General features: G+C 40.4%; 1 protein-coding gene across 3 annotated transcripts in view; it reads left to right on the forward strand.

Moving 5' to 3' along the window:
- The window catches only part of TNFSF10 (TNF superfamily member 10), a 294,194-nt gene that overhangs the window by 34,335 nt on the left and 236,288 nt on the right, over positions 1-23,571 (forward strand). For 2 of the 3 annotated variants that reach the window (XM_044070234.1, XM_044070232.1), the window contains exons 2-3: positions 7,943-8,143; positions 22,889-23,047. In XM_044070234.1, coding sequence (XP_043926169.1) covers positions 7,988-8,143; positions 22,889-23,047 — 315 coding nt within the window. In that variant the 5' untranslated portion in view covers positions 7,943-7,987. The remainder of the gene's footprint in view (positions 1-7,942; positions 8,144-22,888; positions 23,048-23,571) is intronic. The other variant, XM_044070233.1, reaches the window with a different exon arrangement.

Consider the following 23,571-nt stretch of genomic DNA (forward strand, 5'->3'; position numbering starts at 1 on the left):
AAATTTGCCTTGGATGATTTTATGAGAGCTCTTAGTTTTTACTTATAATGATCAAAGGTGTCTTACCTTTCAAGGATTTTGCTCTATCTTGTAGTAGCTTCCTCCTTTTGTTGTAGAGCTTGTTTATGGCTGGGGTCCACCAGACTGGACGTTGCCTTTGGTACAGAGAGTCTTAGTTTTGTTTGGGATTGCTTGATCCATGCAGTCCTGTAGGTGCTGGTAGAAGGCATTTGTAAGTGATTCAGCGGTTTGAGTAATGTTTACCACTGGCTCAGGGGCCTTAAAGGAGACCACACTAGTTTTTAGAAGTGTGAAATCGGCTTTTGAGAAGTTTTTCACTGTGGTCTTTTTGTTTCAGGTGGGGCGGATGAGGACCTCCAGCGAGATTAGTTTATGATCTGATCTCACCAGTGAGGGGTATACTTCCGGTGTTGAACATTTTGATCCCATGTTCGTGATGATGAGATCAAGTATGTTTTCTCCTCTTGTGGGGATGGTGACTAGTTGTTCCATGGCATTTGAGTTTATGAACTCCAGGAATCTTTGGGTTAGAGTTTTCGGGCTTGAGTAGTGTTCCCAGTCTATATTAGGGTAGTTGAAGTCACCTAGTATGATGGTGTTTGGAGATACATTTATCCCCTCCAATGTTTTCAGGAAGGCCATGTGAGGTTCCTAAGTTTGAGAGGGTGGCCTGTAACATGCTACAAATTGCAGAGCAGTCTTGCCTATGGTTAATTGCACCTGGATGGTCTCCGATGCATCGTGCGTTGCCACCAACCTTGAGCTGTGGGTGTCCTTTATGAATATGGACACCCCCCCTCCTTTCTTGGTGTTGTCCGGATTTTGGGGCGGAGCATGATATGAGGTGAAACCTGTTAGTGCTGGGGTGCTCTCAGGAGCCTTGAACCAGGTTTCTGTCACAGCACAGACATCAATGTTCTCCATATTGAGAAGGGCCTCGAGTCGTGCATCTTGAGAGTGAGACTTCTGGCATTGAGCAGCATTACCCTTAGTTTTTCCTTTTGGTGTTCTAGGGTGGTAGGTTTAGAATTTGAGCCTTGCCTAAAAAGGCACTATGGGGTGGCAAGAGCCTTTGCCAATATCCGAAGCCCAGGGTGACAGGTGCAAGCCGTCCCTTGAAGCAGCGTGGCTTGTCCAGCATGTCATCCCAGGCAGACAGACATTGGATCCCCTTTGAATGACACCAGAATTTAAGCCAATTATTAAAGCTGATCATCTTATCACTGTATTGTGGCATCATTCTAGGTGAAGGTAGGATACTGCTCAAGGTCAGGGTCATACCTGCCTGGGCTACATAATCAGAGAGCTCCTCGATGTCCCTTTCATGTAGTCCAAGGAGTGCGTCTCAGGTCGTTGACACCAGCGTGGACAATGACTGAGTCGTACTTGTACCTGCTGTTGAGAGACCTGAGTGCTTGCGTTATGTGGCGGATTCTAGCCCGACAGGCAGCTTACTGTGACCTTCTCCTTACTCAGTCTGGTGGCGGAACATCAGTGTGTCTGAGTATGGAATCACCAATGACAAGTGTGTCTGGCATTTTGTTTGGCCTTAAGGGCTGTGACTGTTTGACACTCTGACTGTGTGGTCTATGTGTTGCATGTGTTGGGTCGTGAGGTGGTAGTTGTTTGGGTGTCTGCTTTGGTGGCCTCTGCTGTTTTGGTAAATTTTTGATCATAGCCTCCAAGTATGTCTTTGTGTGAGTATGTGTATGATTTGAAGTTGTGATGGTACCATGTGTGACTGGGTATGTATTGTGTGTGGTTACCTTCTCCTCCTGTCTGGTCTTGCCAGTCCTATGTTGAGAGAGCTCAGCCTCCAGTTTGGCCGTATAGTTGCATCTCGCATGTATTTGTGTTTTGTGGGAGAAGGAGAGGATTGTCTGTGTACATGAGGCAATTGTAACATTGCCTCAATATTCCCAGGTTCACCAGTTGAGCTGGAGAGGACACTAGCAACTGATCCCTCGACATACTAGAAGTAGTAGATAAAGAGACTTTCAAAGGACTCCGAGGAAGTGGGTTTTAGGCTGGTGGGTTACTATCTATAATAAGAGTGCTTTATCAAGGTGCAAGTACTGTAGGAGTAAGTGCTAGGCTTTACAGATAGAGAATAGTCTACTTGGGAATCAAGTAGAGATGAACTTTTCAGTTATAGGATATGCTGGTTAGATCAGCAGTACAGCTCGAGGAAGGTAGTTCTAAGGGAAAATTTGAAGAGTGGAATTTAGATGGCCGAATAGTTTAACCTTGTTTAACCACCGCTGCTCTTGTGTGCAACAAGTACTTGTGGCGTTTAAGCGTGTTTTATAGCAGGGGCTGAAGGGAGCTAGGAATTGGCCCAAACGACCAATGGACTACTAGTTTCTGGCTGAAACTTCACCAAATCGGACAAAAAAGCCGCTCAGTGCTTCCACTCCCACTGGTAAGCAAAGAAACTTCCCTCCTTCCTAATAAGGCAATGGATCAGTAACAGGAACTAAAAACAAAGCCCAGGGATCAGCAACTCTGAAACTGGACTACTCTAGTTCAGTAAGGCGGGAAAACAAGAGATTTTTTTGTTTTATTACAGAGATAAGGAAAAAAACAGACAGTAAATGCTATAAATGCTGTAAATCGGCTAGCGCACTTTAGTGTGTAGCCTACAGAAACAATTTGCAACAATTAGTAACTTAAAGTGCAATAAACAGTGTAAAATGCAGAGATCAGGCTTAATAGGCTTATAAGACAATAGTTCCCATGGTTTGTTGTGCACCAACACTTTTGGAGTGTGCCAAACATTGTTGTAACACATTCAACAGTTTCATATCCTGTACAGAGGGTGAAGCTCAACAGACTGTTCAGGTGCAGGGTCTGTTTGTTCTGGAGTTCATTTATGACACAGCTAGGAAAACAATGTAATCCCATAGACGTTGTGTTTTCAGGTTTGGAAGGATCTGTTTACCCATTCTATATGTGATATCTGTGCTTTCACAATCTCCAGGTATGATGATAGGGCCTTTTGTCAGTGAGAGGGGGTATGTATGTATGAGCCTGTCTGACAGGATGTTGGAAATGTCAGTCATTTACAGTTTGCACTGACTCAGGACATATATGAGTGTACATTGCTATTTATGATATAGCAGAAGGAAGTGTCATGGTTCTCTATGGACTTCTTCACAGATTATTTTGCCAGAACATGGATTGGATAATGTTTGGAGTGCACATTGTTTATTCATGATACCGATTGCAGGTTTATTGATCTTCTTTGCTTTTTCACTTTTAGTGAACAACTTAAGTACTTGTGGTACATAGTTTGATTATGACAGGGTTCCAATATATTATATGTGTCTGTTTTCATATAACTGTGTGCACAAGGCAGGATTGTTGAATAGTGACAGGTTCCTGGGGTAAAACATGCAACTGCCAGATATGTGTGGCCCACTGCTGTACTCAGACATGACCTAAGTGTGTGAGCATGCCCAGTATGACCTTTCAGTATGTTGCTGACTGAAATCCACTACATCTGTTAAGTGTGTGAGCACGCCTGGTATAGACATTTATACTATATGTGTGTGGAAAATCAAGTTGTATTTTTACTGCAGGGCTCACCTTTGTGTCATAAATCAACATGGATCATGCTGTGCCTGCAGGGCTTCCATGAGACACTTTGCATAGACTTATAAACATTTCTACATACAGGGGGGACAGCTATTCTTTGTACATTTCTACCCGGGGGCACACCTGATTGTTACTGTGGGTGTACATAGGATGAGGGGTTCACCTGACACTTATACACATTTGCTAGGCCTGCACTGCTATGTAAGGTACACCATTTCAGTCTGTACTGTTGTCTATCATACTGGCTTGAGGCATACTACTGTACTACAGATCTTAGCGTCCAGTGTCACGTATATTAGATTGCGACTTCATAGCCTACCCAACCCGCATCACACCGTCTGGTCTGCTGTTCTCTGTCTGCATAGGCCTGTGGGAGAGGTTACCCATATGCCTCTTTAGAGGCATTATACAGCATTTCTTTGTGTTGGCATTAGTGTACAATTGTCCTGTTGTTTCTGTGCCAGTGAAATGCTGTCATGGCTTAGTGGTTCAGTACTGTGACTATAGTGCGCAGTATCCTGAGTTTGAGCCCTATCAATGCTTTTTATTTTCATGCTGGGCAGACCAGACTGCTTAAGGAACAGTAAAGCAAATATGAGCATGTTTACCTGACTTTGCTCAACTTTGCCCGACCTTGCCCAACATTGCTCAATGTTGCCCGACGTTGCGCTAGTTAGCACGGGCAATTTTTGTTTACATATACTTAATAGTGGTAAAAGCTGCTTAGCACTGCTTTATATTGCTTAAAACATGGCAATCATGCCTCAGGTGGTGCTGCAGGACTGCCTCTGTCAGATGCACATAGTACACTCACTATACATGTTTGGAAACAGGTAGTGTTAGTGTTAGGCATCCCTTTCATTTTATGTGCGAGTCAGAGAGAGGTATCATTTCCAGGGTTCCTACTGAGCCAGTGTATGTGCTACGCGTTGCCTCTTTGCCAAAGCCAAGGCATACTGGGCATGCCTCCTTCTGCCTACTGGGGAAGGCTCAGGTTGTTGCTCCTCCGAGTCATGCTCTGCCTGTGATGGCCTTGGCAATGGTGGGGGGCTGTTTGGCCCTGCCCCATGCTGTTCCTGCTGCAGCTGTTTTTGTAGGATCATATTATGTAGCATGGCACATACCATGACAATTTGGGTACATGTAGTTGGTGAGTACTGCAAAGCTCCATCAGATGTGTCCAGGCACTGGAACTGTGACTTGAGCATCCCAAACACACGCTCGATTACATTTTGTGTTTGTGCGTGTGCCTCATTATGGAGTTCTTGTTCAGGTGCATCTGCATTTCTGATGGGTGTCATCAGTCATGGCTCCAGTGCGTATCCAGCATCCCCCACTAGGTGACCATCAGGGATGTCCCCACTGGCAAATGTCTGGTACAGCTGCGTCAGATGCCAGATATGAGAATTGTGGTAGCTTCCAGGGCAGCCAGCACACACATTCAGTATTATGCCCTGGGCATCGCACATGCTCTGGTGGTTGATGGAGGGGAAGCCCTTGCGGTTGATGTAGGTCTTACCCCGCTCACCGGCTGGTGCTTTAATGTGTATATGCGTGCAGTCTATTGCAGCCACTATCTCAGGGTATTCCGCTATTTGCTGGAAAAGACGCATATTGCTCGCCAATGCCTCACAGGAATTGGGGAAATATACATGATCACCAACATGTGCTGACATGGTATTCAGGAACTGGTACAGTACCCTGGATGCTGATGCCTGTGAAATCCCCATCATATCACCAGTTGGTCTCTGGAAGGTACCTGTTGCTAGTATTCTTAGGCCAACACATACCTTGGTTTCCTCTGGGATGGGTTCCCCTCTGTTGGTTCTGTGTGTGAGGCGTGGCCTGCACAGCTCAACAATTTGCTGCAGGAGGTCTCTGTCCACTCTATAGCGCTCCACTATCTCCAGCTCATGTAACCCCTGGTAGGTTAGCCTGGGTCTGTACACTCTTACACTCTTCTCCATCTCCTCACTGTGGGTTGCTCAGCAGCTTTCGTAATGGCACCACCCTCAGCATCTTGCACATGTTGGCTTATGATAGCAATGGCAGCCCCTAACATTTTTTTGTCTGAGTTAAGCTTTTTAAGTTTTCACTCTTTGTATACTGCAGTGTTGCAGTGTTCTTGAGAAAAAACATGGGGGAATGTTGTTTGCAGAGTTTTAAGTGCTGGGCTGGGCTGGGCTAGTGTACTGCCTGTGTAATTGGCTGATTCTGATTGATTTCACCTGGCAGCTCTGCTAGTTCTCCTTGGTTAACTTCTTACTACTTATTTTCCTTCCTTTTCCCTTTTTGTTTCCACAAGGGGCAGCGCCATGTAAACAAGTGCAAACACGCGCACCTGAGCACACAAGCACGCACACAGGCTTACACAGGCTTAGACGGGTGCATATGCGTGCACACGGTGTAAGCATGTTTGCAAAAAATTTCAGATATATCCACAGTGTACACCTTCGGTTTCTGGGTTTCAGCTAGGACAACTGTAGACACGCCTCTTCCAATCCTGAGCAACTAAAAGCAAACACAAGCCACTCTGCTCCAATAAGCTTACAGTCTTTCAGACATACCCCCTATGATGTCACCTATCTTCTACTCTACTACTCCCCTACTCCTACACTTACACTCTAGGGACATGGCTCACATGCCAGGGAAAATTGGGATTCACTATCCTTATCCGCATTTGCATAGGATTGCCTACTAATGCTTGGTTACATCTCTCAAACTGAGCTTCCCCCCTTAGCAACTACTACTCAGTAGCCATGTTGTCTTCAGCCTGCCATTCACCTGCATGGCAGAATAAGCTTTTTATTAAAAATGCCTATTTTTGGCTATTTTTTAAATATTTTCTGTTTTTTAAAGTGCTGCACGTTTGTGCAGCACTGCGCTATGCTTAAACATCGGAGATCGGGGAAAAAAATAAAAATTAATTTTTATTAATTTTCAACCTATAAAAATGTCAATGGCCTTATATTTGGCCATTGGCATGCTTCCTCAACTGGACGCATCCTTTATTTGGAGCTGTCATAGCTCCGTTTAGCTATTTGCAGAATGGTACTCCATTACCAATGGAGTACATTTCTGCAAATAACACTGCTCTTCCACGGACAGGTTAGTGGTTCCTGGATCACAAATTTACCTCATTTACATACATTTCAGCAGCAAATGAGGTAATTTGCATACCATAACACTGTCCGTGCAAGAGTAGTTTTAGGAGCTCTCATGGACGACCCTGCCGGCTATTGCTGAATCGCTCAGCAGACATATTGCCTGTCTGACATCTTAAACTACTCTTAGACTCCATGCAAGCCTTCGTGAATCCGGCCCACAGTGCTTTCTTGTCCATTAATCTTGCTTTTCTATGTAATACACATGCTGAAAACTATGATTTTTAGTAAGAGGTAATGATCCAAAATGGTAGTGGTTCATCTGGCAGCATCTCTGTGTTGGTAATGATACTTCACTGGATACCTGTATTTCTCTAGAACTGTTTTCCCTGAAAAAAACATCTGCACAATTTTTAGAACAATTTCTCCTTGTTGTGTGCTGAAGGTCAGGTGGCACGATGTCAGGATAATTCTATGGGCTAGGCTTGTAAAGGCTCCAGGGCAATTAGCCTAGTACAGACCTATGAACCTATGATCATCAGCTGGTCTTTCAGGACCATCATCCACCAGACATTGAGGCTTTCTACTTTCCCTAACACCCATTACCTCTCACTTTTGGTAGGTTGAACTCCCACATTGCTGGATCCAAACAAAAGCATGCACCTGTGTGTGCATGCTGCCACATGTGCATGTTATCTTGCACCTGCAGTGCATATATATAGTTTGATGTGTATGATTCCTTGTTCCAGAGTGCTGGCTTACTGTCACACCCAGCCTACCCTAATGCCTGAATTGCAGTGGACCAAGATGCCTTCCTTCCCCAAGGATGGCTGATCCAGCAGTGGCTACTTACCTCCATCCTCCTCAGCCAACTCCTCCTGTTCCCCCCAAGGCCCTAACTGAATGCAGATCATCTGAGTTACATTCAGAGCCTTATCCAAAAAGGTGTCTGCGCATTTTTCATGTAATTTTAATGTTATGTGGCACCTAGTTTCCTTGTACCACTGTTGAGAGCTTAGTAAGAAATCACTGGCACCATCAAGTGCATAACCAGCTATGTAACACTGCTTAAAATACCTGCATTATGCCACGAGTTTATGTACAAGTTCCTGTCTGTTCTGCTGACAACCTAGGCTTAGGGGATAAACTAAATGGCACAGACATAGCTGAAAAAGGAAGAAATGATTTAGTTGATTTATTTCCTCATATTTAATCCACAGATTAAGTGCCACCATTGCAAACCTGGAGTACTAGCGTAAACAGAGATGATACCGCCACCTGTGCAAAGTGAGATGACCAGAAGAAGGATTCAAAGAAACTATCTAGAGCTGGAGAAAGATGTGCCTGGAGCTTACATCAGCCTTCTTAAATGTTATGTGGAAGTCAGAATCACAGCACTGATCCAGAGTATTCACCTACAGGTGAAAGTACACTGTAGCTCTGTATAATAATAAACATGGAATCTGGGGGCTGTACTGTAGCTCTGTATAATAATAATCATGGAATCTGGGGGCTGTACTGTAGCTCTGTATAATAATAATCATGGAATATGGGGGCTGTACTGTAGCTCTGTATAATAATAATCATGGAATCTGGGGGCTGTACTGTAGCTCTGTATAATAATAATCATGGAATATGGGGGCTGTACTGTAGCTCTGTATAATAATAATCATGGAATCTGGGGGCTGTACTGTAGCTCTGTATAATAATAAACATGGAATCTGGGGGCTGTACTGTAGCTTTGTATAATAATAATCATGGAATCTGGGGGCTGTACTGTAGCTCTGTATAATAATAATCATGGAATATGGGGGCTGTACTGTAGCTCTGTATAATAATAATCATGGAATCTGGGGGCTGTACTGTAGCTCTGTATAATAATAATCATGGAATCTGGGGGTTGTACTGTAGCTCTGTATAATAATCATGGAATCTGGGGGCTGTACTGTAGCTCTGTATAATAATCATGGAATCTGGGGCTGTACTGTAGCTCTGTATAATAATCATGGAATCTGGGGCTGTACTGTAGCTCTGTATAATAATAATCATGGAATCTGGGGGCTGTACTGTAGCTCTGTATAATAATAAACATGGAATCTGGGGGCTGTACTGTAGCTTTGTATAATAATAATCATGGAATCTGGGGGCTGTACTGTAGCTCTGTATAATAATAATCATGGAATCTGGGGGCTGTACTGTAGCTCTGTATAATAATAATCATGGAATCTGGGGGCTGTACTGTATCTCTATATGATAATAATCATGGAATCTGGGGGCTGTACTGTAACTGTATAATAATCATGGAATCTGGGGGCTGTACTGTAGCTCTGTATAATAAAAATCATGGAATATGGGGGCTGTACTGTAGCTCTGTATAATAATAATCATGGAATCTGGGGGCTGTACTGTAGCTCTGTATAATAATAATCATGGAATCTGGGGGCTGTACTGTAGCTCTGTATAATAGTAATCATGGAATCTGGGGGCTGTACTGTAGCTCTGTATACTAATAATCATGGAATCTGGGGGCTGTACTGTAGCACTGTATAATAATAATCATGGAATCTGGGGACTGTACTGCAGCCCTGTATAATAATAATCACAGAATCTGGGGCTGTACTGTAGCCCTGTATAATAATATTCATGGAATTTGAGGGCTGTAGCAATCTCAAGGGGTTACATAGGTCAGTACACAAATTAATTTAAACATAACTCCCAGGTGTGCTGTCTGTTAAAGGAACAATAATCTGTGAGGAAGCAACATCAATTATTTTTTGAGGGGACGTTATGTACTCCTCCTCATATGGGGTTGTACCAGAATGCATTGTTTTAGTTGGGATCTGCATGCCAGACACCATGCCCTGTACATGCTACTGTTCAAATATCACCCTGCTTACAGGTATTAGACAAGTTTTGAAAGTGCCAGTGCAAGACATCTGATTAACCACCACGTGTTGTACTCAAGACTGAAACGATGCATTTATCTTGACTACAAAATACTTTTGTTGATGTATAATGGGATTGTAGTAGCAGGAATGGCTGCTGCTGTACTGTATCATGAACTGTACTGAGACAGTGAAGAATCTGTATGAAACAAGAGGTGCAAACCTAGTAATGATGTGTGTAGCTGTGCTATGGCAGTCTCAGTGAGGCATGTATTCCTTTACCTGACATGTAGCCTAAGCTGACATAAGTAGAACAGCTGTATTAGGGACTTGGGCTGCCAGGATAATAAAGGTACACTGTTAGGATTCTTTGTGCTATTTCAGCTACTACCCTAGTTTAGATTCAGTTCATGTCCATAAGGTACTAATGTCAACCTTTGGCATGCTGCATCACATTTCTGTAGTACTGTCAGAGTTTATCCAGTTCTTATGTACCACTTCTGTAACACAGGCTTTTCCTTTAGCAGATCCTACACATGAAGACTGTGAATAGTTGATTACAGGGAGAAAAGTGCTGTAACACAATAACGTCTTTATCACTGTGTTATAAAGGATTTAGAATTTAGGACCAGTATGCGTGCAACAACAAACATGCGTGCAGTGTGTTTTCACTCTCCTTGGTAATCTTTAACAGTTAATATGTTATAATTCATATTAATCTTTACTTCATCAGTTTTTATAAATGTATTTTGATTCACTCATGCTGTTTTACAAGACTAAATGTATGTTATATATTTCACTGCTGTTTTGTAATATACAGAAGCTATATGTTATATATTTCACTGCTGTTTTGTAATATACAGAAGCTATCCATGCATTTTTCTTTATTATGTAAATGTCTGCATATATTTGTATTATATGTTATTCTTTCCATTTTATATCTATTTAGCCATTTGTCCAAGGAGGTAGCTAAAAGGGTCTTATACCAGTCTACCATCCCAGTAAACAAATGCAAAATGTTGTGAATTCAGCATCTATGAAGAGAATGAAGCCATGCTATTGCATAGTGAGTTATACTGTTGCTGTTTTTATGATCTTCCAGCTTATTGGTGCCAGTTTGTCTTTACATGAAACAAATAAGAATAAAATCGTAGATATTACATTAATCTCTGCTGAGAATTTTCATGACACTCCATTTTTGTGCAGCTTGTGAAAAGAAAAAAATCTTTTGTAAGGAAGGCAATAAGTTGGCTAGCAAACACAACCAAAGCCAGTTATTAAACTGAAAAGGCACTGCTGTGTTTGAGGATTGACCCTAAAAGCATCAAGAAACAGGAGTAGACAGGGCACAAGGTACCTGCATTTTAATCCGCAGAATAAAAAATGCACACCCTGCCAGGTGGCACATACATGTGCACACAGTAGTGTCAATATTTTATACTTCCTTCTGTACATTTGGCAAACCTGCAATACAGTTATATATATATCAAAACTAAAAAAGGTAGGCTGCCATATATAAAATCAGTAGCACTTAAATGCTTCGGTCAATATCATTAATGCAATAAAGATGATTTAAATGCTACATTTGAATAATATCAGCATTTAGAAATTAATTTTAACTCAAAATCAGAGTTCACTGATGAATGTCTTTATAAAGTCAATTATAAATACATCATAACATACACTGAATTCACACTTCTTCTGCATCAGAAGCTTACTGTCTGGCCAGGTCTCCTTAGGCTGCATTTGGTTTGAGATAATGAACATCATCATTGAATTGAGTACTTCTGCCTCTACACAGCTGTTTTCCATTTGCAGTTTTATGGTATTCCTGATGAAACTCTCCACTCTTAGGAAACACAAAGCTCTATAATCAAGGCTAACAGAACGTATTAAGCATAGCCTTGACCATCTATCCATCTTGTGGCATGTCTATGGACATTTGTCCTTCCTGGAGTATAGATCTAGTTTATCTTTTTCTGTGTGTGGCATTGATTATTCATCCTTCTTATGGAATTGCTTTGCCACTACTGTTCCTTTGGTATTTCTCTGATGACACACCAGTAAGTCTAACAGGCATGGATGGATCAAAGTGGGTAAGCACATCATGTGAACTAATCATCTGTTTGGTTGCTTGCAAGCATCCTTGCAGATGTCCATCCATCTGCACAAGATGCATTGTGTAATAAGATATGTGGTTGTAGTAGAAGGCTGTAGTAGTTAATCAGTCCCTTATATGATGTAATCTGTAGCATGTTCAGAAGCACAGGTGCAGTAAGCACAAACTCCATGTTGTTTTGTGAATTACATACTCCATCCTTCATGTTCACATGCTCATAATAAGAAATCTGCTCCTTGAAAATCTCACTTGTCTATTATCCTGAAGCCCATATTCCAATAGCATGTCTATAACTGTCAGTAGATTACTGACCTTGTCATTATCATCTTTACCTCTAACAAAAATATCATCATTGGAAAGTTGTACATCAGGTACCCCTTGAATAATGTTGCATGTTGTCCTTTGTTGGAAGAAAGTATGGACACCACTTTGAATATAAGGTTGTTTTACTGGAAAAAGTATTTGTGCTTATAATAGTCACAAACTGCAGGTGGAACAACTGCGCGAATGTTCTCTCTCCCACCCCATACAACACTGCTGCACAGGCAACCACAGGCACATACATACTCACACAGATAAGAACACTCAAAGACACACATGCTGCGCACACTCTCACATGCATGCACTCTCACACAACTTCACATGGCTTACCTACTGTGGTGTTCATTTCCCAGCAGCTTCCAAGACAACCGTGCATAAATGCTGAAAAACTGTACATTCAGTCCCTTGGTAATACTCTGAAGTAGCATAGTAGAGCTTGTTGTTCAGTGTCTGTACCATACTATTTACATCCCGACATAAAGCTGCACAGCACATGGCCCAGACTGCCACATTTGCCTATGGTATTATCCACTATCATATCATGAATCTTAGCAGCAAAGACTGAATAACTACAATAACTTCTAATGCGCATGAGGTCTATTTATATACTTGTTTTGTAGAAATGTTCCTTGCAGGTCAAAAGCATGATAATTTAGGACATGAACATTCAGTGTTTGGGAAGGAGTAAGGCATTTCCACAAAAGCTACTGCTGTCGTCAAGGCAGGAAGAATTTTGCAGTCCAAATATACTTCCATTAAACAACAATGAAGCACCAGCATCAATCCTTGTACTATGGAGTTTATTGGAATTATTTTAGCTGTGTCCAAGTAAATTATCCATCAAAGGCTGGAAATAACTGCAAAGTTGAAACACAAATAATTTGTATATTTTTAGGTGTGTGAAAGCACAATCTAAGTATTAATTTTAGCTCTGTGACAGAATACAATCAATACACAGTCAATATTAAAAACTGTGACTGTAAAGACTGACTTCTAATGAAATACTGAAACTTGATGTAACACTCTTAAAGAGAAAGTAATGAACAGAAATTTCTAAGAGGGACGGCTGGTAGCATGAATTATGTTCATGCAATTTACTGAAAGTTTTTTCTTCATCAGATGTCTCTGTACTGCATTTATTATTCTATATACTTTTTATTCTTTGCATTAATGCATGACACTGTAAAGTTTTTGTGTGGAGCTTTTCTTCCCAGGTGATTAATGTATGACACTGTATAATTTTTGTGTGGAGCTTTCCTCCCCAGATGTCTGCTGAAAAGGTTTCTTTTACCCAATTGGCTTTCCCAATAAACAAATGGAAATAAGTAAGTAAGTAAATAAACAAACTACTAAGTAAATGAATATAAATCTGTAGAAGACAGTTCTCTCCATAACAGCAACAAATATGAGTTAGTGGTCATTCAAACCTGATACCATTTTATGATGGGGTTTACAAGTGAACTTGACAGCGGAATTAGAATAGGTGTGGCCTACTTGGATTTTAGTCAGGTCTTTCAGATGGATGTTGATAGGAAAGCTGGAGGGCTTGGATGCAGGGTAGAGGCTGTAGATCTGGGTAGCTGCAGGGTTAGATGGTCAGACAGAGGGGGTTGTTATGGATAATATTAGCAATTACGGAAGTGATTAGAGAACTACTACAGGGGGTCTGCCTGGGTCCAATATTTATTTATTTATTTATTTATTTCCAGTTTGATAACCGGGGAAGTCCACTGGCTCCGGAAGCCGTTTCAGTGGAGAGGTGGGGAGAAAAAAGCCGATGAGAAATACATTAGTAATACATTGAACTAACAATACTCTTCAAAGTGCTTGTCTCATAGATATATGAGGTGCAGAAAACAGTATCAACTTCTTTGCTGATGCAATAAAGGTAGGTGCTGCAGTTGAAGATGGGGGAGGGGGTTTAATGAAGGATTTGGAAAGGCTCCATGGCTGGGCAGAAAGATGGCAGATAAGGTTCAGTGCAAACAAATGCAAAGTACTGCATTTATGCCACAACACTCTGGTGTGAAGTATCATGTAGGAGGAGTGGAACTGATGGAAACAGAGCAGGAAAGGGATCAGGGATGGTTAAACCCACTTGGATCTAAACACTGGGAGCAAAGTGAGAGGGCAGGGATAGCTGCAAAAAGAATGCTATGGGTACAGATTCCAGAAAAAGTATCTAATGCTAACACTCTAGAGGGCCATGGTCAGACCACACCTTCAGTACCACATGCAGTTTTGGAAGCCCGCGAGGAAAGGGACATCAGGCTCCTGAATGGAGTCCAGAAGAAAACCAACAAACAGATTGATCAGAGTGTATGGTCTAACTACTCCTGGGATCTGTGAAAGTAGCATTTCAAAGAGAAGGATGTAGACCCACGGAATCCATTACTAGAATGAGTGGTGGAGAGAGAATCTACAGAACTTTCAACAGGACATGGGAATGATGGGAAGAGACTAAGAGGCTAGGTAGAATGTTAAATGCACTTGAAAGGCAGACTTTATTTTATTTAAGATTTCATTGCTTGCAGGTAAGCATTGACAACTAAGATGACAAGAATAATTGCCATAAATGTATTTCATGGTGCAAGAACCAAATAATTTAATAACAAAGCTTGCAGATGGGCATGGCCAAAAGCTCAGAAATCTAGAGCTACCGGGTACAAAAGAGACCCTTATGCAAGAACCGAAACTAAAAGAAGACTGCATCTTGCATATCCAGATCCAAGGCAGTAGCTGGTTCCAGAGGACAGGGGTAAGGTAAGGATAAGAACTCACCTAACTGAAGTCTCTAATTGAGCCTCCACAACAGCCAGCAGTCATGCACTGCAAACCTCGGCTGTGTGAGAGAATGAGCCTCCACAACAGCCAGCAGCCATGCACTGCAAACCTTGGCTGTGTGGGAGGAGTATGGAGCTTCCAAAACAGCCAGCAGCTGTGCACTGCAAACCTCGGCTGTGTGGGAGGAGTATAACCTTCCACAACAGCCAGCAGCCATGCACTGCAAACCGTATGAGGCTCCAGAACAGCCAGCAGCCATGCACTGCAAACCTCAGCTGTGTGGGATGAGTATGAGTCTCCACAACAGCCAGCAGACATGCATTGTAAACCTCGGCTGTGTGGGAGGAGTATGGAGCCTCAGCACCTCCTTAAGAAACTAGTTAGGCTTGGTGTTTCTGCCATTAGGCAAATGCAATGTAATTTTCACAGCTGTTTATTTTCAAGCATAATAATTTCATTTGTCTCTCTGTTTTTTTTTTTTTTTTTGTTCATGTTTTATTTGGTATTAAAGCTGTTAAAAAAATCAGTTTTACTGGCTGTTAGCATAACATTTTTGTGGTTTATCCTTAATGCATTCTATTTCGTAACATACCTATACAATATGTGCTTTGGGGGCAGGTTATTTTTACAATGTGCTATTTTTTCCTGTAAATATTAATGTTCATTTAAATACAAGGGAGATACAGACTGTGGGAAAGATGAATAGACATACATTTGTTTGTGGGAAGTTTGATGAAAATCTGCATTAAAATATCCATTCAGATTGAAGAAGTCAGTGCTTTGGTATAACTCATAAATGGCCACGTGAACATTTCATAGATAAAATCTGCTACTATATCTGCAACTGTTTTCCCAGCTTTTCCAGCCTGTATGCACTAAGCCATCCTTCCTGGCTTTTTATTTTATTTATTTTTTTTATTTTTTATTTTTTTATTTTTACATTTTATTTTCATCCATGTGTTTATCTCAGTTTCTAGATGAAGAATACTTGTCAGTGTATGGTTGGCAAAGAATACACAAATCCAGAAATCAGTTTTTTTTTTCAGTTACAGGGTTTGTGGATGACTTGAACTTTAGTCCTGTTACCAGGGAAACCAATGGCACATAACCAGCTTACAGATATGACTGTTTGTAACATAATCCATATATATATTTATATACATACCTCTGAGCAAGTTTGACTTGCTCTTCTAGTAGTAACTGGAACAAGGAAACTAATATTGAGAAATAAAGCTACGCAATGTTTGTTGAAGTTTCTCTTTATTGTTTTACCTGATCCTTCTTTTGGTAATAGCATTCTACATTATGCTGTCCAAAAGAAATCACAGTGTATATTACTGGCATATATTGTTCCTCTATTGAAGAAATGTATTTTCCCCATAAACAATGCAGAAAATGATTTAATTTTATTTGTTAGCTAGGTAAACCAATTAGTCCTCAGACCTTTTCAGCCATGATATGGGTCACAATGACAATATTAAATATATAAATGCTGAGAGAGAGGAAGTGAAAATGATTGTGTGTGTGTATGTATGTGTATATATATATATATATATATATATATATATATATATATATATATATATATATATATATATATGTGTGTGAGTATATATATGCACATACACATATATATGTGTGTATATTATGCACGTGTACACGTGTGTGTATGTCTGTATATATGAAAAAATGACAAGAATACATTTTAACATAACAATGAAACAGCAATGTTTCTTATGTGGGAAGAAGTTGCAATACCAAAAAAAAAAAAAAAACAAATATATATAGGCACATGCAAAACTCTACACAGACAATGACTGCAGCTTAGAACAGAATCCTGGAGCTCTGAGGTTGTGGTATTACCAGAAGATCACTATTTTTCCAACTTTAGTAGATTAAAATAATAAAACAATAGATGGTCCTTTTCTGTAACAACAAATTGTAAAACAATATATGGTCCTTTTTAGCAACAGTAGTGATCCTACTGGTGAAGTATCCTTCAACTGGTTGAACATGAAGATGTGCTGGTAATGTGAAGCTTCGCCAGCATATGGCCTGAAAGGATTCAGAATTACTTCTTTTAAACTTAGTACAAAGGTTACATGCACTTGTGTACCACTCCTGCTTTGTGCACTATGTCCATAGATAATGCACAATACAGTACAACAGTCTACACAGCTTTCTTTGCGGGATGCTGAGGTCGAATGCAAAAAAATAGAAGTTTGTTTCACATCGATATGCATGTTTGTGTGTGCCGGGAATGCAGGTATGACATATATGTTGGTTGGACAGGTTTATAACAAAGAAAAATGGCAAGTTGACAAAAAGTGTGGAGAAATTAGTAAATAATGGCAGTCATTACAAGTGACAGCCCTCTTTTACTTTAGAAAATTATTTTTATTTTCATCTGTATTATTCTATGAGTTTCAACTCAGGGCTACCAATATTTAAGAAGTGTCTTTGATTTGGGAAAGCTACCTCCAATAATTTTCACTTTGCCCCTGATTTCAGAGATAAGAGACTGAGACCTGCCAAGTACAATGTGTTCGCAGCAAAAGAATATCAGGATCTATAGCCAACCTCCAAAGCCTGTATACGCCACTCTGTTCCTTAGCCTCCTATGCCTAAATCCCATGACACCATCTGTAGACTATTACTGTTGATATGTGTGGAAAAACAAAACAAAAACTATTATTTTGGTCATTAGCCAATATGTGGCAGAATCCATTAATCCTAAGTCCTTGTGCAGAGGCTTACTTAGGCTTACCTTACATTAAAATAAAGCCAGTCATGGTTAAACCATGCTATACCATAATACTCTACCAGTTATTTCCTAATTTATAGGAACAAGCAAGAAATTCCTGCAGAAGGAATATTGAAATATGTAGAAGTCAGCATGGAGTCACAATAGGAAGGGCATGGCAGTAAAATTAAGAGTTTTTTTTCTGGGTAAAAATGATATTATACCAGAAAGGAGCTGGAGCATGACCTTCTTTGGCATTTAATCCACTATCTAATGAGATATTTTTGGGCAAATTAAGGAAACTAGGAGGAGGTTCTAAGGCAATTGCATAGCTTCATGTTTACAAAGGAATCAGACACAGAAGCTTATAGTAAATGGAGTCCACTCAGGAGAAAGGATAATGACAACTGAGAAACCACAATGGCCTGTATCAGGACCTCTCCTTTTCAATATCTTTATAAGTTATACTACAGAGGGTAAAGAATAAAAAGGTTGCCTTCTGAAAACACAAAGTTTTACATAATGTCTGATTTACAAGTGGGTACAAAAATTGAGAGTAAGCTTGGTAATCAGTGCAGACATAAGGAGAACATGTTTCATGTTCCAATAGACCAAGACATGACACGTTAAATACAATGAACAAAAGCTCAAAATAATGGATATGGGAAACAAAATCCCAGGCACTGAGTTCTGTGCTGGAATGAACAAATAAAGATAAGACCTTACTGGTAATCATACCTAAGCTTAAACAAACAGTGTTAAAGAGGAACAAGCAAGGCTGGTGAAATGTCAGAAAACATAGAAGAGGTAACACTAGTTTAAAAATAATCATTTATTATCTTCCATACAAACATTTGGTGGAATACTTCTGTAGTTAAGTGTGTGAGCAGGTAACCATTTGAGTTGCAAAGACTTCCAGTGTCAAGTCTTGGAATGGGAGATTGACCAAAAATTTAAATATACTAATTCTGAGATTACCATTTTATTTATTGTTTTCTTTAATTTATTGACATTTGATTAGATTTCCATAGTGATGCAGCGGTTAGTGTTGTCGCTTCCCAGCAAGAGCTTCTCCGGTTCAATTCTCAGCTGGGGTGCCTTCTGTGCAGAGTCTGCATGTCCTCCTTGCAGTCATGTGGGTTTCCTCTGGGTGCAATGGTTTCCTCCCACATTGCTAAGACATGCAGTAGGTTGATTGGACACTCTAAATTGGTCATAGGTGCAAGTGAGTGGTACAAATGAACTACTGTGACAGGGCTAGCCTGGTGTAAACCTTGGCTCAAGATGATTGTCACTGTTGAAGTGACAACCAACCCCATTTGCAAAATGGGAAAATGGGGTTGAGGATGTATGGATGGATTGGATTAAATTTCTCAGATTATTCCCTTTTCTCTAAGGAATGCTGATGTTGGAGTTGGGATATAAAAGCTTGGGGGATATGAAAGACTTGCTCTACACATCATGGGTACAAGGGGAGCATGCCCTGCCAAAAATATGTTTAAAGGAGTAAAAACCTTAACTCTCCTCCTGTATTTTCAGTATTTTTTGAACTTAGCATTGTGAGTCCCAACATTTCAGTAGGAAGCTGTGTGAGTGTGTGCATTTCTGGGCACTTCACCATTTTAAGGACACAACATAGAAGGACTGTAGAAGATTACATCAACAACTATGTCCATTGTGCACCAATGACTGTGTAAAGAGAGACCTAATGAGCTTAACATGAGTAGCCTTGAATTAAAACCACAGCAGGGATAATGAAAAAAAAAACACTGCAAGTGTAACGTGGAACTCCTAAGTACATAAGTCATTCCTTTTTTTTTTTCAATAAAGAGATATATGGTGTCTGACTCAGGGTATTTTGAGGCAGCATTATTTGATGCATGGTTGGAAAAATCTTCTCAGAGGAACAGTGACAGTGTTCAAAATATATTAGATACACAATCATCCCTGGACATCACATATATTAGATACACAATCATCCCCCGACATCACACTTTATGCAGATGACATTCTACTCTTACAAACCAGTAAATGCCCTTGCCCTTCAGTTCTTTAGAATATCTGTCATTTTCTAAATTGTACGACTGGTCTGAATCTAATAATTTTCTAGGTAACCACAATAAAACAACTCATATGCTTATCTTAATTAAACAATCCCTCCGTATTACACTTATAAGTTCATAGGTAGCTACTAGGCTATCGGGCCAAGGGCCTAAGTAAGCTGAGCCAACAAGGTTCCCTGGCTTATGCCACCCAAGAAAGTTATTTTCCTGTGCCCCAGTCAAGCAGAGTCACCAAAGTGATCTCCGGGGTGTATTTCCTATTTTCCATCCTATTATCAAGATTTTTCTTGAAGAGTGCTAATGAACTTTGCTTGACATAAATGGGTAGCTTGTTCCAGAGTATGGGAAGACTCTGGGACAGGAATCTATCCCTCCAGCATGTCCTGTTTAATGGGGTGACAAGGTTTAGGTTCCTAGGGTGTGTAGCTCGAAGGGATTAGGATTTCTTTAGGTGTAGCATGCCCAACAGCTCTGGGTTTGACATAGCTTTATATGTTAGGCAGAGATCACCTCAGAGTAGGTGATATGCTATGGAGTAAAGCTGGAGTTTTTTGAGATGGTCAGTGTAGGGCATCTGTTTGAGGTTAGTAGTCCTCTTTGTGAAGTACTTCTGTGGCCTTTCCAGCAGCTGGAGATGTCTTGTGAGGTACATTCTAAAAGGGGCATTGTACTCTATAATGGGTCTAATGATTGTCGAGTAGAGGGGAACAATGACCTCTTTTTTTTCCTAGATGAGAACCCTTTTGTGATGAGGTGTGCCACATAGAAGGATTTCCTGACTATTGTGGTGATGTGATTATCAAAGGAGAGACTACTGTCCACCTGGGTCCCCAGGTCTTTTATCACACATTTGGTGTTAAGTCGACTGCCACCTATGTGGTAGTTCATGGGTACAGAGTTTTTACCAAAGGGGATGGCAATGCACTTTTTAGCATTTTGCTTGAGGCCATGGCTCTGACACCAGGCATCTATCTCAGTGAGGCCTTTCTGTAGGATGTCCACATCATTTGGGGACTCAACTATGGTTCCTAGTTTGCAGTCATCCATGAACTTTGTTAGTCAAAGGCCTTCTGTGTTAGCCTGTACTTCAGAGAAGTAGATACAAAACAGGAGAGGTCCCAGGACTGAACCCTGTGGTACTCCACTTGTCACTGGTTTGAAGTCAGATTTGGAGTCTGCAACTTTTACAGTGTGGGTTCTGTCAGTGGGGCAGTTGGCAACCCATCTTGTGGCATAGGGATTTATACCTAGTTTAGTGAGTTTAGCTATAATTCTAGAATGGGGAATGGTGTCAAAAGCCTTGGCGAGGTCAAGATAGGCTGTGTGAACCACCTTACCCTCATCTACAGCTTTGGTGACTGCCTCAAAGAAGTTGATCAGGTTCAGAAGGCACAATCTGTCTTTCTCCAGAGTTTGGAGGTTACCAGTGTCTTTGTTTATGAGTTCCATGATGATATGTTCCATGGCCTTATAGACCAGGCTTGTCAGGCTAATAGGGTAATAGTTCCCGGGATCAGTGATGGCTCTCCCTTTGTGGAGTGGGATAACGTTTGCTGTGCACCATTCAGTGGGCACAAAGCCTTATGTGAGACTATGATTGAACATGGTGCTTAGGTGGGGAGCCAGTTCATTCTGAAGTTCATGTAAAACGCAGCCTGGAATGTTGTCCGTTCCCATGGATGCTGTGTTTTTGGCTTTAGAGAGTGCAGCTTTTACCTGCGTAGTTGTGATTACATTATTAATATTACAGATGACCATACAATATTGATATGTAGGGCATTACCTAGATTCCCCTATATCATTTTCAACCCATACAGGCAGTCACAAACATAGGCCTGGTTTCAATAAAGCCTACATTAAGTATACACTAAGTATACACTGTTCTGAGGAAAAGACAACACAGACATAACACACACCTTCTTCCTCCTAATTTTAGTTTTCCTACTGATATTTTTGTTGCATTAAATACTGACAGGGATTCATTAAGGCTACCACAAATTGAGATTACATGTACACTTAGCATAAACTTTCTGAGTGACTAGAAAACACAAAAAATTAGGTAAGAATTTTACTGAATGCATATCATGTAGACAGTGTAGGCTTTATTGAATCCTGGGGATAGTCCTTTCATAACTTAAACTGTGCTATAGAAACGCTCATCTGCTCACCCCCACAGCCTGTATTTCTCTAGCCAAAAGTGTTGTCCTTCTTAAGCTAGAATATGGTCTTTCACTTCTAACCCTTAACTCAGAACAAAACACTAAAGAGTACAGATCACAGAGAATAACATTTGCAGATTTTCCCTCTCTGTGGACAGCAGATCTCACCAGTGTCAGTCCTACAGAAGCTTAAATGGCTTCCAGTAACCAAAAGGGCAATATAACTCCTACATACTCTTATGTAAAATACAAGGTGCCCATTGGATACTCCTGAGAAGAAAAAAAACTTCCCATTAAAGAACAGGTTTACTCCCTAAGAACTACCCAACAGGATGTTATCACACTAAGCACACCCTTTACAGAACAGATATTGGAGAATGTGCCTTTTCCTGACTGGGTCTGGCATTATAGAAAAGACTTCCATCTGAAATAAGGGGCCTTGAATTTCTTCCTGAATTCAGAAAGGTCCCAATCTGAACACTTGCACAAGGAAACTGCCTGCGATTGCTTTACAGATAATGGTTAAACTCACCATTCTCTATCTCCAGGCATAATCCCGTTTACAGTAATCCAGTCAATGCCTCCTGGACTTCCTATACTGTACATCATGGATATAACACGTATACAATGTAAATATCTAGTCCTCTAACTGTGCACCATGTGTACATCTTATATTTAAGGTAAATAGTTTTCCCAATGGTTGTTTTCATTTTCTCTGTTAAGTATCAGTTTTTCTATTTTCTAACATTTATGTGTACTTCAAATGTTCTTGTTGTTTTCTTCTGTATTTCTGGTTGTGGCTGAAAAGGGTCTATGGACCAGCCCACATACATGATCACCAAATAGTAAATAAACAAAGAAAGAAACTCTTCTTAATGTATCAGAAAAAAAAGCACAAAAAGAGAAAATAAAACTGTCTAGTGTATAGTATCAAGAGATTGCCCAAAAGTTAAAGAAAAGAGCAAATTAGGTGAGCAAAATAATGTAACATCAGATTGTGACAATCAGCTTCACATTTCTATGTATTTAAGGAATATTACACATACAAGAATTATGTTAACGAATGTCATTTTCTTTTTCATTTTACTACAGTGGCAGGACACACTTTCCAGGCACAGTATTGCCTGTCTTACAGGAGAAACATTAGGATCATACATAGGGGCCTTGAAAGCAGGTAAAGACAGATCAGTGGACCTGGAGGAGGACCCTTGTGGACAAGTCAGATTGCATCTGCAGTACCTAACAGAAAAGGTATTGAACCATTTTTACTGAAAATCTGTAAGTCTGTTCTTTTTTCAGTCAAAGGCATAAAACAATTGTGCACAAAGAAAGTATATATGTGCTGCACTGTGTAAAGCATGAATAACCACTTCTGTTATGCGTACCACAGCTTACTGCAAATACAGTTATTGTTCTGGTTCACTAATTCAAGTCTTCCATCCTTTAGCAGAGCACACCACCAAAAATGGTCCATCGTTAACTTTATCATAACTAGTGATGAAGTCACGTATTCAAATCATTCTGTCTACAGGACACCCAAGTAGAAAAGTGCACACAAAGTTATCAGCGGTGTATGCTGAACATGTTAGAATGATAAAAGTTGTAAGTACCTGAATAAAAGATAAAGGGTACTAGAATCTAGTCCTAAGTAAATTTGAATTAAAAAGGGGAACATTGTAGCCATTCATGCCAAGTGAAATGTAGAAACAGTGCTAATTCTGAGTAATATATGTATGCTGCTATCACTATGTTGTTGTCTGGTACCTACTGGCTTT

This window comes from Protopterus annectens, chromosome 4.part1 (genome assembly GCF_019279795.1).
Source record: "Protopterus annectens isolate FY-2018-M chromosome 4.part1, PAN1.0, whole genome shotgun sequence".
In the NCBI taxonomy this organism is placed as follows: Eukaryota; Metazoa; Chordata; order Ceratodontiformes; family Protopteridae; genus Protopterus; species Protopterus annectens.